Source organism: Vicia villosa, linkage group LG4 (genome assembly GCF_029867415.1).
Source record: "Vicia villosa cultivar HV-30 ecotype Madison, WI linkage group LG4, Vvil1.0, whole genome shotgun sequence".
Lineage (NCBI taxonomy): Eukaryota > Viridiplantae > Streptophyta > Magnoliopsida > Fabales > Fabaceae > Vicia > Vicia villosa.
The window spans coordinates 75,122,767-75,136,007 of record NC_081183.1 but is presented as its reverse complement, the minus strand read 5'-3'; the positions used below and the strand labels follow the sequence as shown (position 1 = coordinate 75,136,007).

Sequence of the window (13,241 nt, the reverse complement as noted above, 5' to 3'; positions counted from 1 at the left end):
TCTGATCAAGAGTCAGACTCTGAAGATAAGCAGGCAAACATAGCACTGATGGCCCCTGTTGATGATGAATCAGAATCTATATCAGACCCAGATTCTGAAGAGGTATTTTCTGAACTTTCTATAGATGAGCTTGTTTCCGGCTTAACTGAACTTCTGGAAATCAAGGCTAAACTTAGTATCAAATACAAAAAGCTGAGAAAGCTATTTGCATCTGAAACTAAGAAGCTTGAAATAGAAAATGCTGAACTTAAGGAAAAAGTTTTAAATCTATCTAAAGATGCTGAATCATCTTCAAGTTCAGAAAAGTCTATTCCAAGTGTGAACAACATTCTTAAGGAATATGACTTGAGTTTTAGGAAGTTTCTATCTAGAGGTATAGGCAGAATTCAGCTAGCCTCTATGATATATGCAGTTAGTGGAAATAAGAGAGTTGGCATAGGCTATAAGGGTGAAACCCCATATAAACTTGAACATGTTGATGAGATGAAAATTACATACAAACCTTTGTATGATCAGTTCAAGCATGGCCACTCTCATGATATTAGGCACACATCACATGCTAAAAGTTTCCACATAACACACAAAGAAACATAATGTTGCACATCCTAGAAAATATAATGCTATTCAGAATAGGGAATATCATGATGTACCTCCTGTTAATTTTCGTGCTAAACCTCAATTCAATCAGAACTTGAGGAAGACTAACCCTAAAGGACCCAAAAGAAGGGTACCTAAGGAAAAGATAATTCATATTGCAGATATCCTTGGCAGCCAAAAATACAAAGGAAAACATGTCATGGTACCTGAACTCTAGGTGCTCGCGGAACATGACAGGAAAAAGGTCTATGTTCCAAGACCTGGTGCTTAAGTCTGTTGGAGAAGTAAAGTTTAGAGGGAACTAGAAGGGAAAGATCATTGGCTTTGGAACCATATGCATTGGTAACTCTCCCTCTATAACTAATGTTCTTTTAGTAGATGGGTTAGCTCATAACTTATTGTCCATAAGTCAATAAAGTGACAATGGTTATGACATTATCTTCAATCAAAAGTCTTGTAAAGCTATAAGTCAGAAGGATGAATCAATCCTATTTACAGGCAATAGAAAGAACAATATTTATAAGATTGATCTTCATGATCTTAAGAATCAAAAGGTTACTTGCCTTATGTCTGTTAGTGAAGAGCAGTGGGTCTAGCACAGAAGATTAGGTCATGCTAGTTTGAGAAAGATTTCTCAAATTAACAAACTTAATCTGGTCAGAGGACTCCCTAATCTGAAATATAAATCAGATGCTCTTTGCGAAGCATGTTAGAAAGGGAAGTTTTCAAAACCTGCATTCAAGTCTAAAAATGTTGTCTCTTCCTCTAGGCCGCTAGAACTTCTGCACATTGATCTATTTGGCCCAGTCAACAGCATCAATCAGAGGGAAGAAATACGGATTAGTTATCGTAGACGACTATAACAGTTGGACAAGGGTAAAGTTCTTGAAACACAAGGATGAGTCTCATACTATGTTCTTTGACTTATGCACTCAGATTCAATCTGAGAAGGAGTGCAAAATCATAAAGGTCAGAAGTGGTCATGGTGGTGAATTTGAGAACAGATTCTTTGAGATTTATTTCAAAGAAAATGGTATTGGCCATGATTTCTCTTGTCCTAGAACTCCACAACAAAATGGAGTTGTAGAACGAAAGAATAGGACTCTACAAGAAATGGCTAGAACCATGATCAATGAAACCAATATGGCTAAGCATTTCTGGGCAGAAGCAAATAACACTGCATGTTATATTCAGAATAGAATCTCCATAAGACCTATTCTAAATAAGACTCCTTATGAATTTTGGAAGAACAGAAAGCCCAACATTTCTTATTTCCATCTATTTGGATGTGTATGTTATATTCTGAACACTAAAGATCATCTGCATAAGTTTGACTCTAAAGCTCATAAGTGTTTTCTACTTGGATATTCTGAACGCTCAAAAGGCTACAGAGTATACAATACTGAAACTCTTGTAGTGGAAGAGTCAATCAATATCAGATTTGATGATAAGCTTGGTCTTGAAAAGCCAAAGCAGTTTGAGAATTTTTCAGATATAGAAATCTCTAACTCAGATCCTGAAGAACCCAGAAGCAAGGTTTCAGAAGATTAAGTTGTTGTTTCTTTGGAGAATCTCAGAATATCTGAAGAGCCAACACTCAGAAGATCTTCTAGACTCAATTCTGCTCATCCAGAAGATGTTATCATTGGAAAGAAAGGTGATCCTATCAGAACAAGAGCATTCCTTAAGAACAATGCAGAATGTCAATTTGGTCCAGTATCTCTGATTGAGCCAACTTTTGTTGATCAAGCTCTAGAGGATGCTGATTGGATAATTGCCATGCAAGAAGAACTAAATCAGTTTACAAGGAATGATGTTTGGGATCTGGTTCCAAGACCAAAAGGATTTAACATCATTGGAACTAAGTGGGTCTTTAGAAACAAGCTAAGCGAAAAAGGAGAAGTTGTAAGAAACAAAGTCAGACTGGTTGCTCAGGGCTATAGTCAGCAAGAAGGCATTTGTAACACCCCAAATCTACCCAACAGTTAAAATAAAATCAGAGTGCCAAAATTTCAAACAAAATTTGAGGTATTACACTTCGACGTAAAAATAGACAGCATAAACATTCATTTTAACAGATACATAACACTCATGAAATCAAATGAACCTATAATTGACGAATAAAATCTTCAAAACAATTCAACTTTATTTAAATAAATTCGCAGCGGATTCGACTTTAAAACTCCAAACAAAACATAGCATCTTTGCTCAACAACTTAAACCAAATAAAGCATAAGCCAAACCAAACTTCTCAAAATATCAACTGAGTTCCAAAAATAACAACAAAATCAAATAAGTGTTCATTCCCCCCCGAGTGCTACGTATCAGAGCAAATGACACCCACTCGAACTATTAGCGATAACAGCTACTCTCCTTGGTTACCTGCACGTTACCAACAGAGGGTAACATTCAAACAGAAGGGGTGAGATATCGAATAATATAAACAAAAGTATGATAATTGATATATTAGACTAAGATCGTACAATTTTCACTGTTTCTCAACAACATATAACAACAATTCGACAAAACACCATAATAGTAACAACAACTTCAAAATGCAACTCAAATGTGACTCGACTGTGCAAATGCATGTGGTACCATCGGAGTAAAACTCCCAACTTAAAATATGCCAGGTTATCGAGGCATCAACAAGGCATAAGCCTTCAACTTTCAACTTTTGCCAATCCAGGCCAACTTGATTGAGCATTCGCTCCAACTTAGAGAATGCAATGTATGCGACTACTATGAATGGCACACAACGACAACCTAAAATATACATCAGCTACAACAACTTAAATCAACATTGGTCATACGACCTACAACTCAAATATGCCCATATATCAGGACAAAATCAACTTATTCAACTGTACCTGCAAAATAATGCATTCGACATAATTTCAACAAAATGAACCAACCAAAAATACCTACTAGTATATACTAATTACCCCGACAAATTTCGCCTAATTCCGAGCAACTAATTTTTCTGCTTAAATCGGCTATTTCGGCCAAACGGTACTGTTTTAATAGACTACTATCACTGAAAATTAATCTCACTATTTTAATTAATTGATTTACTAATGCAACTGATTTACTACTTCTTAGTCTACACTGTTATTGAAATTATACTGATATAGAAATGGAACTGCATTTTTATGTTGTTCTGCTACTGTTATTAAATATTAATCCAACCTACTACTAATAATTTCTCCACTCTTCTACTAGTTTCTGTTACTATTCCTAACATATATAATTCAACTAAATTATACTACCTCCGTTCCTTTTTATAAGAGACAAGTCATTTTTTAGGTTCATTGAATAACTAATGTATTTGGTCTCTTTATAGACTAGATGCATTGATTATTCAATGAATCTAAAAAGTGAATTTTCTCTTATAAAAAGGAACGGAGGTAGTATTATTTTCCTACTACTAAACAAGTGCCTTTATTTCTATTATCACTTTAATTAATTATGAGTAATTAACTTAAGACTACCTAAACTACCTAATATAATTAAGGGTGATACAGGTAGTAATGGTATAAGTGGAGACCACCTTCCCTAAGTGACTCACACATCATATCTTCACACAGCATACTGCCGTTGGACAGACAACCCCCCGTCCGGCAGATTTTAATATTTCTTTCCAGTGTCGCTTTGACATAAACACACCACAATACCAAATAATTTTCATTCACAATATAAATTTTCATATTTTCAACACAAATTCAACCACAACCAAACATAAATTTAACAGTATCAAATCACAATTGACACTACAAAAGAAGCAATACTTGCACAACCGAAAATCATAAAAATCCCCAATCCAACAAATCAACTATCATACTCTCAGTTATAAGATTCGAACCCCACCCTTACCTTTGGATTGAAGAGAGTTCGAAAAATTGATCGAAAATCCGCGACTTTCGGACTGAAATTTGACACTGCCAGCAACCCTTGTTCCCAATTTAATTTCTCCTCTTCTCTACTGCTACGTGAATGTTCTTTTCTTTTTGTTTTCTAAAAGTGCTACTTTTCTTATATCACTACTTATATTTTGTTTTTATTTAAAATATAACTATTACTAATATTCTATGGGGCTTAGACCTCACACACCCCTTATTACTACTATCAACTTCAATATAGGCCCATTAGTAATATTTCTCACAAAATTAATCTACTAAAATACAATATAAATTCTAATATTAATTTCTCTACTAATTTTACCCGACTATCAACTTAACGACATAAACCACAATTTCGACATAACTAAGAATTAATCGGAAAATACTCAATAATATTTAATTAAAGTATTTAATTAAATACGGGTGTTACAACTCTCCCCCACTTAGAATATTTTCGTCCTCGAAAATTTACCTGCTTCAAACAACTCGGGATAAGAGTCTCGCATCTTGCTTTCCAATTCCCATGTCATGTTTTCTCCAGCAGCTCCTAACCAGACAACTTTGACCAATGCAATCTCTTTTCCTCGTAGAATCTTCATCTCGCGATCAACAATACGTACTGGCTTGGTTTCTACGGTTAGATTATCCCGTACTTGCACATCATCCATACGGATCTCATGAGATGAATCTGGAATGTACTTTCGAAGTTGTGACACGTGGAATACATCATGCAAATTCGAAAGATTTGGCGGCAACGCCACCCTATAAGCAACATTTCCTACTTTGCCCGATATCTGATACGGACCAATAAATCGAGGAGTAAGTTTCTTCGACTTCAACGCCCGTCCAACACCGGTTACCGGCGTGACTCTCAAGAATACATGATCACCTTCCTGAAATTCCAAAAATTTCCTCCGCTTATCATGATAGCTCTTTTGTCTACTCTGGGAAGCCTTCATCTTTTCACGGATAAGCTTCACCTTTTCAGTAGTCTCTCGAACAAGTTCAGGTCCAAGTACTACACTTTCTCCTGTCTCATGCCAACACAACGGAGTCCTACATCTCCGACCGTACAACGCTTCAAAAGGTGCCATTCCGATACTAGAATGGTAACTATTATTATAGGTGAATTCTATCAATGGAAGACAAGTGTCCCACGAACCTCTCTCTTCAAGAACGCATGCTCGCAGCAAATCTTCCAATGATTGATTCGTCCTTTCAGTCTGACCATCTGTTTGAGGGTGATACGCCGAACTCAATCTTAACTTAGAGCCCAACGCTTTTTGCAAACTCTGCCAAAAATCGGATGTGAACCTTGGATCTCTATCCGACACAATACATAATGGAACACCATGCAGCTTAACAATCACATTAGTATAAATTTCCGCAAGCTTCGACACAGGAAAACTGATGTCAATAGGTATAAAATGAGCTGACTTCGTAAGCCTATCAACAATCACCCAAATAGAATTATGTCCTCGTACAGTGTTAGGTAATCCTGTTATGAAATCCATCGAAATACTATCCCACTTCCATTCTGGAATTTCTAACGGTTGCATCAACCCTGCAGGCTTCTGATGCTCAACTTTCGACTTTTGACAAGTTAAGCATGCATACACAAACTGCGCAACATCATGTTTCATCCCAGGCCACCAAAACAATTTCTTCAAATCCTGATACATTTTAGTAGCTCCCGGATGAATGCTCAGTTTACTTCTATGACCTTCTTCAAGAATGAGTCTTTTCAGCTCCGCATCATCAGGAATACAAATTCGATCACGGAATCTCAACATACCGTGTGCATTCAAATTAAAATCACTATTCTCAGACTGATCAATCCCAACCATTGAATCTACCAGATTCGCATCTAACTTCTGCGCTGCCTTGATCTGATCCAGGAATTCATTATTAATCTTCAACATCCCTAGCATAACACTCTGCGGCGTCGTTTCACAAACAAGACTCATATCTCTGAATTGTTCAATTAATTCCAATTCTCTAACCATCATTGCTGACATATGCAAGGTTTTCCGACTCAATGCATCTGCCACTACATTAGCCTTACCTGGGTGATAATTCAGACCAAAATCATAATCCTTCAATAGTTCTAACCATCTTCGTTGTCTCATATTTAACTCTTTCTGATCGAACAAATACTTTAAGCTCTTGTGGTCACTAAACACTTCAAAACGAGACCCATACAAATAATGTCTCCAAATTTTCAGCACAAACACCACAGCAGCGAGTTCCAAATCATGCGTAGGATAGTTCTTTTCATGTACCCGCAACTGCCTAGAAGCATAAGCAACCACCTTATTATTCTGCATGAGTACACCACCTAACCCCATCAGACAAGCATCACAAAACACAACAAAAGGTTCTCCTGGATTAGGTAATGTCAAGACTGGAGCCGTCGTCAATCTCTTCTTCAGCTCTACAAAACTTTCTTCACATTGCGTATCCCATACAAAAGCTCTACCCTTACAAGTCAACCTGGTCAACGGAAGTGCCAACTTAGAGAAACATTCGATAAATCGTCTGTAGTAACCGGCCAAACCCAAGAAACTTCTAATCTCGGTAGCTGACTTCGGAGATTCCCATTGCAACACAGCATCTACTTTAGAAGGATCTACAGCAATGCCACTACCAGATATGACATGACCAAGAAAACTAACCTCTTTCAACCAAAATTCGCACTTGGACAATTTTGCATACAACTTTCTTTCTTTCAGCACTTGCAACACCGTCCTCAAATGATCCTCGTGATCCTCTTCTGACTTAGAATATATTAAGATGTCATCTATGAACACTACGACAAACTGATCCAAGTAATCACGGAAGATACGGTTCATATACTCCATAAATACTCCCGGCGCATTAGTAACACCGAAAGGCATCACAGAATATTCATAATGTCCATACCTTGTTCTAAATGCTGTCTTCTGAATGTCTTCATCCTTCACTTTAATCTGATGATAACCCGATCGCAAATCAATTTTACTAAACACGCTAGCACCCACCAATTGATCCATTAAGTCGTCAATTCTTGGAAGCGGATACTTGTTCTTAATCGTCACTTTATTCAGCTGCCGGTAATCAACACAAAGTCTCATGCTTCCATCCTTTTTCTTTACTAATAGCACTGGAGCTCCCCACGGCGATACACTTGGTCTGACAAACTTCTTCTCGAGTAGCTCTTCTAACTGCTTCTTTAATTCTGCCAACTCCGATGCAGACATCCTGTACGGTGCCATAGATACAGGTCTGGTACCAGGTACAAGATCAATCCCGAATTCAACTTCTCTTTCCGGAGGTACGTCTGGAATTTCGTCAGGGAAAACTTCAGGAAACTCACGCACTACCAGCAACTCATCAATTATAGCTTGATTCTCCATTGATAACGTTGCCATCAATGAGAACATCTTAACTTCTTCCTTCAGCAATTGTCGCAACTGCTTAGGCGACACTAAACTAGCTTCTTCCTCTTCAGCGGTTGAAAACCTCACAGACTTGTTATAACAGTTAATATGAACATAGTTATACTCTAACCAGTTCATACCCAAAATTACATCCAACCCACTTAACGGCAGACAAACTAAGTCAACAGCAAAGTCCCTTCCGAAGATCGACAAAGGACATCTCAAACATACTAGGGAAGTAGTCACTGTCCCCTTAGCTGGAACCTCAACTACCATTTCCCCATTCATAGAAGACAACACAAGACCCAATCTTTCAACACAATCAGCAGCAATAAAACAGTGAGTAGCACCAGTATCAATAATAGTAATTAAAGGAGTACTATTTATGAAACATGTACCTCTGATAAGTCTGTCCTCATTTCCTGACGGATCACCAGCCAAAGCAAACACTTTTCCACTAGATTGTGCCTTCTTTGGTTTCTGACACTGACTCCCAATGTGTCCCTCTTCACCACAATTAAAACAGATCATCTCCTTGTGCCTGCAATCAGATATTGCATGCCCAGTCTTGCCACAACGGAAACACCTTTTAACATCATTAGTACAACCATTACTTTTGTGACCGGCTTGCCCACATTTAAAACAAACAATACCAGCAGGAGCACCTCCCCCACTAGTTCTCTGACCCGGAGCAGCTCTCTGTCTACCTCTACCAGCTGGAGCATCATATGGCTTACCACGATTCTGTTGTTGCTTGCCTCTCCTGTCAGTAACAACCTTATAATGAGCATTGTTATCTTCTTCAAAGATCCTGCAACGGTCAACCAATTCTGGAAAAATACGAATTTTCTGATACCCAACAGCCTTCTTGATCTCAGAGCGCAACCCGCTCTCAAATTTGACGCACTTAGAGAACTCAGCATCCGCTCCTTCATAGTATGGATAGAACTTAGCCAACTCAGTGAACTTTGCAGCATATTCAGTCACTGACATATTCCCTTGTTTTAGCTCGAGAAACTCAATCTCTTTCTTACCCCGAACATCTTCAGGATAATACTTTCTCAGAAATTCCCTGCGGAACACAACCCAAGTGATCTCTTCACCTGCCACCTCTAATCTCTGGCGAGTCTCTAGCCACCAGTCATCAGCTTCGACTGCTAGCATGTGAGTACCATAACGAACCTTCTGCACTGGAGTGCAATCCATCACACGGAAGATCCTCTCAATCTCCTTCAACCATTCCAATGCGCCATCAGGGTCATGTTTTCCTTTGAAGACCGGCGGATTCTCCCTCTGGAAGGTCGCCAAACTACGAGATCCAGCATTCTCATCGGCATTTGGTTGATTTGCCAGAACCTGAGCCACAGCCTCCAAAGCAGCAGCAATCGCAGCATCGTTCCTTCCAGCCATTTCAACTAAGCACTACAACATAAACATCAGTCAGATAAAAGTAATTAACAATACTCGATTGTTAATGACACAAAAACTTGGTTGGACGGACCGACCTGCTCTGATACCACTAATGTAACACCCCAAATCTACCTAACAGTTAAAATAAAATCAGAGTGCCAAAATTTCAAACAAAATTTGAGGTATTACACTTCGACGTAAAAATAGACAGCATAAACATTCATTTTAACAGATACATAACACTCATGAAATCAAATGAACCTATAATTGACAAATAAAATCTTCAAAACAATTCAACTTTATTTAAATAAATTCGCAGCGGATTCGACTTTAAAACTCCAAACAAAACATAGCATCTTTGCTCAACAACTTAAACCAAATAAAGCATAAGCCAAACCAAACTTCTCAAAATATCAACTGAGTTCCAAAAATAACAACAAAATCAAATAAGTGTTCATTCCCCCCCGAGTGCTACGTATCAGAGCAAATGACACCCACTCGAACTATTAGCGATAACAGCTACTCTCCTTGGTTACCTGCACGTTACCAACAGAGGGTAACATTCAAACAGAAGGGGTGAGATATCGAATAATATAAACAAAAGTATGATAATTGATATATTAGACTAAGATCGTACAATTTTCACTGTTTCTCAACAACATATAACAACAATTCGACAAAACACCATAATAGTAACAACAACTTCAAAATGCAACTCAAATGTGACTCGACTGTGCAAATGCATGTGGTACCATCGGAGTAAAACTCCCAACTTAAAATATGCCAGGTTATCGAGGCATCAACAAGGCATAAGCCTTCAACTTTCAACTTTTGCCAATCCAGGCCAACTTGATTGAGCATTCGCTCCAACTTAGAGAATGCAATGTATGCGACTACTATGAATGGCACACAACGACAACCTAAAATATACATCAGCTACAACAACTTAAATCAACATTGGTCATACGACCTACAACTCAAATATGCCCATATATCAGGACAAAATCAACTTATTCAACTGTACCTGCAAAATAATGCATTCGACATAATTTCAACAAAATGAACCAACCAAAAATACCTACTAGTATATACTAATTACCCCGACAAATTTCGCCTAATTCCGAGCAACTAATTTTTCTGCTTAAATCGGCTATTTCGGCCAAACGGTACTGTTTTAATAGACTACTATCACTGAAAATTAATCTCACTATTTTAATTAATTGATTTACTAATGCAACTGATTTACTACTTCTTAGTCTACACTGTTATTGAAATTATACTGATATAGAAATGGAACTGCATTTTTATGTTGTTCTGCTACTGTTATTAAATATTAATCCAACCTACTACTAATAATTTCTCCACTCTTCTACTAGTTTCTGTTACTATTCCTAACATATATAATTCAACTAAATTATATTATTTTCCTACTACTAAACAAGTGCCTTTATTTCTATTATCACTTTAATTAATTATGAGTAATTAACTTAAGACTACCTAAACTACCTAATATAATTAAGGGTGATACAGGTAGTAATGGTATAAGTGGAGACCACCTTCCCTAAGTGACTCACACATCATATCTTCACACAGCATACTGCCGTTGGACAGACAACCCCCCGTCCGGCAGATTTTAATATTTCTTTCCAGTGTCGCTTTGACATAAACACACCACAATACCAAATAATTTTCATTCACAATATAAATTTTCATATTTTCAACACAAATTCAACCACAACCAAACATAAATTTAACAGTATCAAATCACAATTGACACTACAAAAGAAGCAATACTTGCACAACCGAAAATCATAAAAATCCCCAATCCAACAAACCAACTATCATACTCTCAGTTATAAGATTCGAACCCCACCCTTACCTTTGGATTGAAGAGAGTTCGAAAAATTGATCGAAAATCCGCGACTTTCGGACTGAAATTTGACACTGCCAGCAACCCTTGTTCCCAATTTAATTTCTCCTCTTCTCTACTGCTACGTGAATGTTCTTTTCTTTTTGTTTTCTAAAAGTGCTACTTTTCTTATATCACTACTTATATTTTGTTTTTATTTAAAATATAACTATTACTAATATTCTATGGGGCTTAGACCTCACACACCCCTTATTACTACTATCAACTTCAATATAGGCCCATTAGTAATATTTCTCACAAAATTAATCTACTAAAATACAATATAAATTCTAATATTAATTTCTCTACTAATTTTACCCGACTATCAACTTAACGACATAAACCACAATTTCGACATAACTAAGAATTAATCGGAAAATACTCAATAATATTTAATTAAAGTATTTAATTAAATACGGGTGTTACAGCATTGACTATACAGAAACCTTTGAACCAGTGGTCAGATTAGAATCTATTCGCTTATTAATTTCATTTGCCACTCAACATAACATCACTCTGTATCAGATGGATGTTAAGAGTGCCTTCGTAAATGGTTATATAGATGAGGAAGTATATGTCCACCAACCTCCTAGTTTTGAAGACTCTACGTCTCTAGAACATGTTTTCAAATTAAATAAATCATTATATGGCTTGAAGCAAGCACCCAGAGCTTGGTATGAAAGATTAAGTTCTTTCCTTCTGGATAATGGTTTCACTAGAGGACAAGTGGATACAACTCTCTTCTGTAAAACCTTTAAAAAGGATATTTCAATTTTCCAAATTTATGTTGATGATATCATATTTGGAATATCTAATGCTACACTTGGAAAGGAATTTGCTAAGTCTATGCAGGCAGAGTTTGAAATGAGCATGATGGGAGAACTCAAGTATTTCCTTGGGATCCAGATCAATCAAACTTCTGAAGAAGTTTAATCTTTCAGAAAGCAAAGAAGCAAAGACTCCTATGCATCCAACGTGTGTATTACGTAAGGAAGAGGTAATTAAGAAGGTAGATCAGAAGCTCTACAGAGGTATGATTGGATCTCTTCTATATCTTACTGCTTCTAGACCTGATATTCTATTCAGTGTATGCTTTTGTGCTAGATTCCAATCAGATCCTAGAGAATCTCACTTAACTACTGTTAAGAGAATTCTAAGGTATCTGAAAGGTACTACTAATGTTGGTTTAGTCTACAGAAGATTTGAAGAATTCAACTTAGTAGGATTTTGTGATGCTGATTACGCAGGAGATAGAGTTGAAAGGAAAAGTACTTCTGGAAGCTGTCAGTTTCTGGGAAGTCATCTGATCTCTTGGTACAGCAAGAAGCAAGCCACAATTTCCCTCTCTACAACAGAGGCAGAATATGTTGCTGCTGCTGGATATAGTATACAGATGCTCTGGATGAAGAGCCAGCTAGAAGATTATCAGATATATGAGAGTAACATTCCTATCTTCTGTGATAATACTTCTGCTATTTGTTTATCTAAGAATCCTATCTTACATTCCAAAGCTAAACATATTGAGATCAAACATCAGTTCATTAGGGACTATGTTCAGAAGGGTGTTCTTTCTTTAAACTTTGTTGATACAGAACATCAGTGGGCTGATATCTTCACAAAACCCCTTGCTAAAGATAGGTTTAAGTTCATTCTGAAGAATATCACTATGGATTTGTTCCCAGAGTGAAAGGATGAGAAGTTCTGATATATGGATTAGATTTGAAATGCTCAGTTATTTTCTTATTAGATATTCTGAACTTGTTTATCAATTAGATATTCTGATCCTGTTATTGCTAACGTTTCATATGTCTAGTTGATTCAGAATTTCTTTTAAAGCAAAACAGTTGTCACCAACTATTCCAGATGATGAACACGTGTTCATTCTGAAGGGACAAGCATGCATGCAATTGATGAGACGCCGCCCTGGGTAACTGTTCAAATCATTTCAAATATCATGTTTTCCCCTAATGTCACTCAACATTAAATGCATTTGATTCTCTGCATTCT

At 37.0% G+C, this 13,241-nt stretch overlaps 1 protein-coding gene across 1 annotated transcript; it reads right to left on the bottom strand.

Moving 5' to 3' along the window:
* Positions 1–4,825: 4,825 nt before the first annotated feature.
* LOC131597384 (uncharacterized) lies at positions 4,826–9,325 on the bottom strand. Its single transcript, XM_058870085.1, has 6 exons — positions 6,779–9,325; positions 6,177–6,592; positions 5,811–5,903; positions 5,477–5,552; positions 4,969–5,389; positions 4,826–4,860 (listed from the first exon to the last, which is right to left on the bottom strand). The coding sequence occupies exons 1-6, from the start codon at positions 9,323–9,325 to the stop codon at positions 4,826–4,828; spliced, it is 3,588 nt and encodes a 1,195-aa protein (XP_058726068.1).
* Positions 9,326–13,241: the final 3,916 nt, after the last annotated feature.

Bases quoted from the DNA above. Each gene is read 5' to 3' on its own strand.
- LOC131597384 (XM_058870085.1), bottom strand. From the start codon at position 9,325: ATGGCTGGAAGGAACGATGCTGCGATTGCTGCTGCTTTGGAGGCTGTG. The intron at 6,593-6,778 runs GTACATGAAAAG...GAACTATTGAAG, and splicing joins ATGCTTCTAGGCAGTTGCGG to GATTATGATTTTGGTCTGAA. The intron at 5,390-5,476 runs GTGAAGCTTATC...TTGGAATTTCAG, and splicing joins TTCGAGAGACTACTGAAAAG to GAAGGTGATCATGTATTCTT.